The sequence below is a fragment of the Electrophorus electricus genome, chromosome 5 (assembly GCF_013358815.1).
Source record: "Electrophorus electricus isolate fEleEle1 chromosome 5, fEleEle1.pri, whole genome shotgun sequence".
NCBI lineage: Eukaryota > Metazoa > Chordata > Actinopteri > Gymnotiformes > Gymnotidae > Electrophorus > Electrophorus electricus.
In genome coordinates, this window is record NC_049539.1 from 10,808,563 (window position 1) to 10,820,389 (window position 11,827).

The 11,827-nt window shown below is 38.9% G+C and overlaps 1 protein-coding gene across 1 annotated transcript in view; it reads left to right on the forward strand.

The window, feature by feature from the left end:
- The first annotated feature begins 246 nt into the window (after positions 1-246).
- Positions 247-11,827, forward strand: part of nek11 (NIMA-related kinase 11) — a 63,319-nt gene continuing 51,738 nt past the window's right edge. The window contains exon 1 of the mRNA XM_027005305.2: positions 247-425. Within this exon, the coding sequence (XP_026861106.1) occupies positions 247-425 (179 nt within the window). The remainder of the gene's footprint in view (positions 426-11,827) is intronic.

Consider the following 11,827-nt stretch of genomic DNA (forward strand, 5'->3'; position numbering starts at 1 on the left):
CTATCTATCTATCTATCTATCTATCTATCTATCTATCTATCTATCTATCTATCTATCTATCTATCAACATTAGGTTAAAGCTTATTCACTCAGTTATCTTTGGAGAATGATGAGAGTGAGGTATTGTATAAAAAACGTTAACTTTGCTTCTGAGTCAAGCCTATTCAAACTTCAGAATGCATAATACCTTTGTCTCATACGACCCTCTGCCCCTCTAGAGCCGTACAGTGACAGCACTGGATCTCGATGTTGCCTAAATTTCGTGAACTCGGAGTTCAGTCCTATTATCGTGTCCACAATCATTTACCAAATGATCCTGGCAACCTAATCGCCAATAGATATGTCGCTCAGGAGCGACTCGGAAGGGGGAGTTTCGGCACTGTGTACCTGATTGAAGACACCAAGACGGCGATAGAAGACAAACTGTGAGTGAGTCCTGTGTTCTACAACACCCTCACTATATTTAAGCCATATTCCGTCCACTCATACGCTGTCTGCTCTATGATGTTATCAGTTTGCTAGAGATCTCAAGTTTGTTTTGAGGGCCACTTTTTAGTGGACCGTGACTAACGTAGGCTGTGTACTAGAATCAATTATTTAAATCAGGTTATTCGTTCAATTTACATTTTATAATGATCGTGATTTAACGGGGGGAAATCGGATAAATCGTTTTTTCAAAAATAAATGGGCCTTCTGGTCTTCGGAGTAAATTTCCCGACTCAGAATTGCACGACTAAGGCTAGGACATCTAAATTAATGTTGATAACAGGTTGTAGCAAAACGCCTAGTTGATTTATAAGAACCACTATCAAAAGGGAGAAATGGTTAAAGTAGAGTATAATCAGTTATTCAGTTATCAGCCACTGGAGGGCAGTATTGCTATTTAGAGCGCTTGACCATCTTACCTTCTATTTTACGCTGCAAAGTTTTGTTTTCTGTAACTCCAAACGTTTAGAAAAACTGTAGAAATACATTCTCTAACATTACAAATATGCTTTTATATATAGATTTAAAAATGTATAGATAATGAAATATATAGGACACTTTTTAACCCAGTATTTTATCCCAAAGGTTTTAATGGGGTTATTGATAAATTAAAGTAAGATTTACTGGGAAAATTAGACCAAGCACTAATTGACTTAACTTGACATTGTCAGACTTTACCCTCATAAAGTAGTATAGTAATATTAAGTGAAAAATATAAACAAATTATACATTTGCATTGGAGCTTCATGTGGAGCTATTGTTACACTATATATGTTGCTTTCTTGGGTATCAGAAGACTGCAAACAAACAAACAAACAAACAAACAACCCCCCAAGCCACCAACATAATATTAGCATGTTGGTCATCAAACATGTTTTGAAAATGTATGTTAAGCATAAATGATGTAATAATTCACTGGTAGTGATTAAACAGGCCACTGGGTCATCTCACTCCGGGAACCTTTTGATCTTAGTATTCTGATTATGAATATTTACCGTGCCTACTGTAAATTAATGTATTCAAGCTTGTCTACATGCATACATTACCTATAGAAATGTACAGAGGGCAGCCAGTTATGTCCCCCACTGCTGTGTTTTTGTCTGGAAGCTTCCAGTGCCAGTTCAGTGGGTGTTGGAGTCTAAACGTACTGTAGCCTGTGACAGCTAGGAAGGTGGAGTAAAAAAGGAACAAGAAGAGACCAATTAGGAGCAGCGCCCCACTGCAATGGTCAAGCGTCAGGTGGTATCACGCAGGGATCGATTGTATCTCCATCTCTCTTCTGGGCACCAGCCTGTGCCCATTTGCCACCAGCTGGTCCATGGATAACACTTCTTGTCCATATCATATCTCTCTCTCTCTCTCTCTCCCTCTCTCTCTCTCTCACTCTACTTTCCTGCTGTTTCACCTTTTTTTTGTTTCCCTTATCCACTTGCTCCTTTGGTAATCTGTTCCTCTTTCTTTTTCTCGTCCACTCCCGCATGTGTTGTGCTGTCTCTCTGCCCCGCAGTGTTCCAGTGGGCTTGCTTTTTGACAGAGGTTTGTCTCAGTAGCACCTGCAGTCTGATGGACACTTCGGTTTTCTTTCTAAGAGCCAAATGTCAGCAGCAGGGGCTGTGAAGTGTAACCACTGTGCTCCCCTCCTGCTGCAGCTTCTTCGCTCTGCTTTGTTAGCGCACTTCCTTTTTCTCCTTCCCTTTATTTTCCTTCCTTTCACGGCCCCTCCACATCTCTTCTCTCCTTGACTCCCCCTTCCTGTCTTCTCTCCTCTCCACTCCTCTCCTTCACCCCGTCTTCTTTTCTCAGTATGGAGCTAATATGGTCTCCCAGTCAAGTTTTTGGTGGTGAACAGAGGTGCATTCGTTGTCCCTTATTCACAGGCTTATTTAAATTCTAAATATTCAAATAACTCTTCAGTTAGACACACACAGACAGATTGTTCAGCTATCAGAACTGTTAAAGCCTTGTTCAGAGGGTTTTTTTGTCTTCTGTATTAGATGTCCATAATTTTTTTAATTGCTACATTTTTCCCCATGCACCTCCACTGTGCACATATTCAAATACACAAACAAACACAGACATACAGATACACATTAGCATATTTCACCTCGACACAGGCCAAGTAAGACAGAGGAGATCTCCCCCAGATGGGCTGCCATTTTGAGCAGGGTGATATTTAGTTAATGGATGAGTCTGTCATCAGCATAGCCACAATGCTGCACAACAGGCTGTCATCCTTAGCCTCTTCATCAATAGCTCCTAGTTCAGGAGAGGACCTGAAAAGACTTTTCATACATGTGTTCGAGTAGGTTTTCTCAGCCTTAGGTTAACATGGATTTTCAGTGAAGAATTTGTGTTGCAGATTAATTTTGTCCAAGACAAGCCTACATTTTTGTCTCAAAAGATAACCTGTCACGAAGGATTGTGAATAAATAACTTCCATTTGCATACCGGTTGTATAATTACCCTACATGCTGTTGATAAAAGCACAGCCTAGGAAAAGAACTCTTGGGTCAGCAGCACCTACTTGTGATATTTGTGTGTGTGTGTGTGTGTGTGTGTGAGAGAGAGAGAGAGAGAGAGAGAGAGAGAGAGAGAGAGAGAGAGAGAGAGAGAGAGAGAGAGCGCGAGAGAGTATCTTCACACTATGTTTTTGACATGACATTTACAAATTAATGAAAATTCTGTCGAGGGGAAAAACACCTTCATCCCTTTCCCCCCCATCATGATTATTTGAGGTGTTGACAGGCATTAAACAAAACTACGATTCAGGACACACATGTGCTTTACATACTCTAAAGTGAAGTCCGAAAATGCAGTAAATGTAAATGACAGAGAGAATGAACAACAAGAAAACGGCAGCAGGTCCAATGTGGTATTGAAAAGAGAATTTCCCCAGTGACAACTATTTATGGCATATTAAGATTAATTGCTTGTCCTACTTACTGTTTGTTAAAAGACCACCATAAAACAAAATGCCCTGCTGATTGTGGCTGCACCGTTAATTGCAATGTTAGAATGACTCGAGATAGAAAATAAACAGAGTCCTGCCCTGCATGAACAAATAACAGTGAAAACCAGCAAAAGCAGACCTGTTCGTCTCATTTATGTAATTCAGAAGCAGCTAGTGAGTTGAAGTCCTTTTTATGGCTTACATATAAAAAAAAATTTCAGAAGGGTTTTGTGCCATAGTTTTCTCTATATTCTGAATCTATTGACTCACATTTATTTTCATTAAACAGTAATTCACTAAACAGGACTTAATTTGACACACACACTTATTGTCCGCCCTGCAGTCAGCTGTGTAAAAGATGAAGCAGTTCAACCTTGTCTTGGCATGTGATACTGCTTTTATTTGCTACAATTATCCTATATATAGAACTGTTCTTTGTGGCCATAGACCTAAATTCAACCTATATATGTATGAGGGGACCTATCAGAGGACAGATCAACTCTTCTATCATCATTTAAGGCTACAGAAACCAAAAGATAAGTACAGAAAACTGCAATGTAGTAATGTAAAAGAGAATCCTATGGCTGGTTTATAGGGCCTAGCAATGCCACATGCAGCTGCCAAAGACAACATGCTGTAGGGTTAAAAGAGGCAAAAACACAGGCAGTTGAGAAAGCTTTTGTGGGTTGTTAAAACTTTTAGAATTCTAAAACTTCTAAAATCTTGATAGGCATAATAAAACAATGCCATATTATTCTAAAGGGTCTACTGCTACTCTGTTTGTAGAGCCTTTTAACGTAACTGCAAAATGGAGTGAAAGGTATTAGGTTAGGCCCTGCCTTTCAAATGCTCTGGTGAAGCTGTAACAAGCTGTAGGGCAGGCTGAATCTGGGCGGTTTATTTCTTCACAAAAATCCAAAGGCTATTTGTCTTATCCAGACAGGAAGTCGGTCACCTGGGTGGGCTGAATGAGATTCCCTGGGATTTCCTACCACTTGGAGTCCCTGGAGCAGGTGCTTTTACTCTTTTGCAGCCCACTCTGGCCTGCTTCAGCAACCTCCACCAAACTTGAACTTCAGGGGAACTTAAGATTTGTCTCTGAATACTTTCTCTCTTTTATTCTCTCTTTCCCCATCCCATGTATCCTGTTCCTTCTCTCTCTCTCTCTCTCTCTCTCTCTCTCTCTCTCCCTTTTACAAAGCTATCTGACAGATTTGGGGCTGACTAAATGCTTGCATCTGCTTCTTGTTAGCCAGAGCCTAAAGGGATGTGTCTGTAAATTGGGTCATTCTCTGACCTGGTTTATTAGTCAATAGGCTTCCTTTAGTTTACATTTATATTTATATTATAGCAATGTACAAAAGGTACATTCTACTGTAATGCATAATACTAGGTTAATCCCACTGGAAATAAAGTTCTTTAAATCAAGAGGGAACACAGAGGTAGTCAGTTTGCAGTCTCCCTTACTACTAATTTAGGTATCCAAATACCTCAGTCAGGGATCACTGTGAATTGAACATCAGTTTTGAAGAGAAGCATTCTCCTACCCCATTCTTCATTCTCCATTGCTACAAGCTTAATAGAGTTGAGATGCTGAACAGCCTCCTGTCAACCTCACCTACAACTATATTTTTTTTTGTTAGTAACAACATTGCTAATTCTAAGGCAGATATGATATTGTTTCTTCTATATAGGCCCTTAGAACAGAAACTATATTTGCACAAGTGGGTTTTCTACTTCTACTTCAAACCTTCCTGTGACCTAAGATATTACTTCATGAACAGCAAAAATCAGTTGCTGGAAGTTGAAAATGACTCCTATTCAGTAACCATAGGTCAGGAATTCAGCATGTATCAATGGACTCCCTTACTGCAGAGAGTCATCATTTGGCAAGGTAAGGAAGGGGTAGACAAAAATTATGTGGCAGACAACACGACTACACCACCAGGTATCCGTGGATACATCTATTGTAGAGTTGAGGCAAGCTTCAGCTGGGTCAGGAGAGCTATCACGTGTAGAGTGGGACAGTAGAGTGGCAATAAACAGAGGCATCCAGTTTCAAAATTACAATGATATTAAATTACAGAGTCCACTATTCTTAGAGTGTTACAACTGTATAAACTGGGGGGGGGGGGTCCTTTCTTGGTTGTTTCATTTAAATTACATAACCAGGATATAAACACTAATTTATTCATTAATTTAATTACAAAATTGCAGTTTGCAACTGAATCGATCCTCCCTTCCAGCCCTAAATAAGACAGAACACAGAGTGACATGAGCAGGGAGACAGCAGAGTTCTGCCATTACTCAGGATGCGTGATTAGTTAATGTCTCTGCTCAGATTGGGTATGGGAGATGCTCCGGTTCAGAGGGCCCGGGGCCTCACTTGCTTGTTTTTTCCTTGCCTCTTTGCTATTCTCGGATTTGAGACCAAATTGCTCTCAGTCACTTGGGAGCACTGAGAAATGGGGCATGAGCACATGTTCAATTATTCACCATGGGGAATCCTGGTGATCTGAGCAGATTTTATTTTATTTTTCTTTTGCATATGTCATTTGCCTGATGAGGTTGCATAGAGATCTAGGTGGTCTCCAACCTATTTAAAACCTGGTTTGGCTTGAAATGTTGTTCTTTTGAAATAAACTATATTGGAAGAATTTATTATTTTTTATTAAGTGGGTAGAGATCATAGCAGTCCATAGTATATTGGTGTCAGAATCAAAAAGCTAAAAACTCATTAATTTAATTAATAATAAACAAAACACATTAATATTTAAGCATGTCAGTGACAAATTTTAATTAATCTAAATACAAAACATCTATAGTTATAAAGAATATTCTAATACTACATGTAAGCATGGTGCCTTATAATGCATTATAACATACAGTTCTGGTTTCTCAAACTCCCTTGACTAATTATTTATTAAGTTTATAACACATGTATATAACAAATAATAGATCGTTATACCAGGTCATTCAAAACTTTAGTTAAATGTGTTTTTAAATGACTTTTAAATGTGAAGATTATTCCATATCAACACATAATAGTTTGTAGAGCACTATAAGTGCTTTTTACTGGCTTTGAGTGAAGTATATTTTTAAAAGGCTTTTATATGTGAAGGATAATTCATATCAATTGAGCCTTATACATTGTCTTTAAAGGCTTTAAGTGAAATGAGATAATCATATCTCTTTCACAAATGGTACATATAACTTAATATATTGTGTTTTCATTAATGTCTGGCTAATGTGTATAAAATTTGCAGTAGCAGCGTTGCTACTTTAATGAGAATTAAACACCTGGAATGGGTAAGAAACACAAAAATTGGAATAATAGGGTAATCCAGTTGCTCAGTAGATTCGGCGTGCCCCATCCTTTGTTCAGCAAACAATGATTTTTTTTTCAACTTGAAATTTTGACTGAGCACAGTTATCCTCATTCACTGAACATAGCCAACATTCTAAATTGAATGGTAAAAATTTAAAAGTGATTGACAAACACATTTTTTTTTCTGTTTGAGGGCAATTTTTTCCATATCTCATGTTGTGCCAGTGTATATTTTTTTCATTTCCAATTTACCAAATAGAATAGACACTGGCCTCTGGGCCCCATACCTTTTAGGGGCCCTGTGACAATGGATGGAAAAAAAAGAAAAAAGTATTAGATAATTTGTGTGGAGAGCCCTGAGATTTTGACTGCCTAGGGGCCTCCACGGGGTTTAATCCAGCACTAGCCCAAACATTTGTTTACTGTGCAGTATCAGAGTAAGTGAGTATGTGAGTAAAATGCAATCTAGTTCCATAAGGTGCATCTGATAAAAAACACACTTTACTTATGAACAAATGTTATAACTATTTATAAAACCTGACTTTATGAAGTCATATACTTTATAAGGTGTTAATGCATGTAGATATAATTACAGGCCTATGGCATGACATATAATGCATTACAAATGCGTTTATAATGCATTATAAATACAGGATTCATAAGACATGTTCCCTATGTTATATATAGTTTAGAATCAATACTCTAGGCTAGATGATCAACTTTCTGGTTATCATGATCCTTGGTAGTTTCTCTCATGTGCTTTAATGCAGGGTAATGTTAGGAGTTAGGATACAGGGGCACATAACCACGTGTCTTTTTTAATTCACCTGAGGTTTCCCATATCACATCTCTGCCCTTGACACAAATTTGAGGAGATGGACTTGATTAAATTGGTTTGGGATTGAAGATGGGTTCAGGTCAGCCAAGCGCTCTCAAGCGCAGGAAGCGGGGAAAAAAAGGCATCTGCCCAGGAGTAGCAAGTATACTGTCTATGGTAGCAAGAATGTAACTGACAAGCAGACGTGGAGGAGGATATTTAATTGATGACATGTTAAGCTCATAGTCGGTAGAAGAGTAAAACTAAAATTGTACTTGTAAATTTTACATTTTACATATAAACTACACAGATATGATTTTGTCAGAGTAGCCACAGGTGAATATGTAAACTTGGAACAGTTTCAATTAACAATTGGGATACAATTTTAACATCAGGAGTAAATGAGCTGAGTCGTGAGTAAACAAATTTTTAACTAATTTCATCCATTGCCTAGATATGAAATACATTGCTTTACAGTTCCTCCACAGTGAAGGGCGGTTTCTCCATGGGTGTGTTCTTTTTGATCTTTTTATTCTTTTGATCTATTTGTCCTCACAGCACATGAGGATGAAGCTTGAAAAGAATATTTCACCAGAATATGTAAATGATATTGGAAAGTGGTAGTGTCCATAGTTTCTATTACATCTTTCTAACTAAGAATAAGGACTGACCAATAGTAAAGTCTTTTAAGAAGCACCTTTATTTCATGTAGAAGTATTCCAGAAGCAGTCTCTTCTTTTTTTCTAAAGCCTCCATGCTAAGAAAAGGGGGCAATAGGAACCTGTCTAGAGCAACTTGTTATTGTTTCTCAGGTCTAGTAGGGGAGGACCACAGCACTGTTCAGTGCTGCCCCTGCTCTAACACACCTGACAGAGCTTACAAAGGCCACCCTGATTATTTGGGATGAAACTGAAGTTTTGAAGCAAGAAGAACAATGGGGCGGATTTGCATATCCCCTGCATGAGAACAGTGGCTTTTGGTTAAACACCAGCCCAGGTTTGTCCAGGTTTCCATCTGAGCCCCAGGTTTTAGGCTTCTGATTTGACATCAGCTGTTTTATGATGGAGAACAAGAGGAATAATAATGACCTCCAAAAATAATATTGTGATGACAGTGCTAATAGATCTAGAAATACAAAGAGAAAGCACAAATCAGAGGTGTGAGCTTCGGGTAAATGCCATATTGAAGTGTTGGACACATCTGTTATGTCTCACAAATTGGCATTTACTGGTGGCCCCAGGGTGTCCTGAGGAGTGAAAAGATCCATTATGACCCATCATCATTGCTGGGACTGAGACCTATCTTGGAATCGTCTAGTGTATGCTCAGACTGGTCAATTAACTGAGCTGGAGGAGGGGAACGAAACTTTTTATTTCACCAGTGAAATAGCATTGATAACTTGGTTGTTTTCCCAAGCACACCCTGCCAGGAGGGGAATTATTGTGCTCAAAGGCATTGCAGCACCACTCAGTGGGTGGGGACCTTAAAGCCTGCAACCATGACCTCCAGGCCACAGTATCACTGTTGTCTGAACAAGGATGTCGCTCTCTTAGTGCAGCCACAGAGATGTGATAAGGACATTTATCAGGCCAACAAGGTCTCATTATTGCAAATTTGTAGCAATTTGTATGAGCCCACTTGCAGCATTGTGTGGGGAGAGAAAAACCAGGACAAAATAGTTGCCACAGCGTATAGTGAATGCAGCTATACGCTGTGAGCAGAGAACAATCATCTAACATCAGAGGGCTCCAACCAACTTACACGTGGTTGGCATTGGCCCAAATGAAAGAGCTGAAGTTGTCTGGGGAGTAAGACTTCAGCACCATGGAGAGAAGCCTTGGGACAATTTTACCCAATGATTCTGGGGATAGTGTGGCTGCCCATCATCAGAATATAGGGTATGCAGAGAAAAACTTCAGGTCAGGGCCTGGGGCAATCATAATTTGAAATCAGTTGTTTGAAAGCCAAAAGAATCACTTGCTTGTTTGAATTATTACCTGTCTGGCTGCTCTGGTTGCTAATCCGAGGCCCAAACATGTAGCCTACATGGATCTTAAGGGGCAGTACCATATGCTATCCCAAACTGAGGCAGACCAAGCTTGTGCACTTGCAGTGGCCAAAACTAACCTGCAATCTGCAGTCCTTACTGATATAGGGGTAAATCTTTAACACATATTGCATACTGTATTAGTTGTAATTTTCTACAGAAAGATGTGCCTTCATCTGATATTGTGTTAGTAAGGTCCCTTCTAATTTTGATCTGCAAAGTTCCATTTTGAAATGTTTGAATACCTTTCCTCTCCTCTAACTCTAATCTTATTACAATAAATCGACAAACCAGCACTGCCAATTAGCCTGGTGACTCACCACCATAAATTAGTAGTAAAAACAAAAATCATGGCCACCTTTTAGCCAGCGCTCAATACATGCTCAATTGTTTGTGTAATCTTTGAGAAGGAAAGCACAAGGAAGCAAATGATTAAGGATAAATGCCAATGACTTGATGGCTGATTTAGAATAGAATGGAATGCACTGGACCATCTCCCTGAGGCTCCAACTAAAGTCAGAGGCATCATTGGGCAGCTCTGGACATTCCAGGCTCATTCCTTGTGTTTGGGATATGAAGTTTAACTGGTTGAGGAAAGGATTAGGAAAAATAAGACCCTCCATACAGTGAGGTTCCTGCCTTTGTGGCTATTCATTTGGTACAGAAACATGATTTTCATAATTTAGCAATGGTATGATAACATAGCCTTTCCTCATGCTTTAATTTTATACGCAGAAAACCAGTTTAGCTTATTCTGAGACTTAGCGTTACCCCCAGAGATAAGAGAAAACAATGAACCTTGTGAACCTTTCTTCTGTCTGAATCACAAAATCACAGACACAAAGCCAGTTCTGTGCTAAAAGATGTGCTGTTTCTTTTGCTTTAACACAAAACAAGGTTAATGCACTTGTTTAATTACAACATAATCACTCCTCAGAGTCAATGTGCTAATGACAAACTAAAGAGATCAAAACCCTGAGCTTTAATAGAGCTTGGGAAGCAATCTGTCCTTGGCTAAATGGCATGTCTAGCTTTTGGCTGGTAACTGAGAGACATGATGTTAATACTGTGTACTGGAGCAGAAGAAAGGAAAATGGTCTAAAAAAGATTCAAAGGCAGAAAGCACCATTTGCGAACGAGTTGGACCAACAGAAGACAGACAAACTCAAAGGGTCAAGCAATGAGCAGTTTTTCCTCCCTGAGTTTCCTGCCCTAATTCTTAATTTTTACAATGGTTTTCACTGTGCAGGATGCTGTAAAGTAGAAACATAAACATTTAAAATCCATAGAAAACTGTCAATTCCAAAGGTACTGTGTTTTTCCAAGCAAGCTTAATAAATGGTTTCAGTCTGATTCCTATTGATCACACATAGAAGCCTTCCTTCAGTATCAAAACCCAGGCTTATGCAAACACCCAAATTAAGAACCAGTGAAAGCTCAGACACTCAAATTGGGAAACAGATGTGAAATATAATCATGACTTTATGGACAGTTTTGTATAGAGGTTGTCTGTATTTGAGGCAAGTATTTAATGTGGTCTGAATATTTGAGGGGTCATTTAAATGTGCTGAACAAGCCTACTTTAACAAATTCAGAACATAGCCACCTGCCACCATCACCTTCTGCTTGCTTATAAGGGTCAGGACATGAGTTTCTGTAAACCTTCTTTGTGACAGTGTCTATTGTCAAAAGTGCTAAACTAGCAAATTTGAATTGCATTGAATTGAATTGTAAGGTCACTGTTGGGAAAATTCAAAATTCCACTGCAAAAACTAGCCAGAGACATGATTTGCTCAAGGTCAAAGGTCATCTGAACCAAAGATAAGTCCTTCCCACAGTTTGTCTAACACTGTAACCCCCAGCCAGACCTTTTATCTGCGCATCCTCTCACTGTTTCCTCCACCTGAAGGATGAAACTCTCGGGGCTTGACCTTTAGATCATGACATTTACAGCTTCATTTTAAGCAGCATGAGTTTACAGCTAATTAATCTCCATAGCTGTTAAGAAATTAATAGAGGAAAAATATTGGAAGAGTGCTTAATGAGTTTTATAGGTTTGAAGTGTGAAAAGACTGCTACCACTAATTGGTTTTGGCGTTACCCTGCAGAATGATTTTGTAGTACGTGTGACTAATTTGTGTTCTTAAAATGCAGTGTACCAGAAAACATACTGTTCATTCATTGATTCATTAACTACAT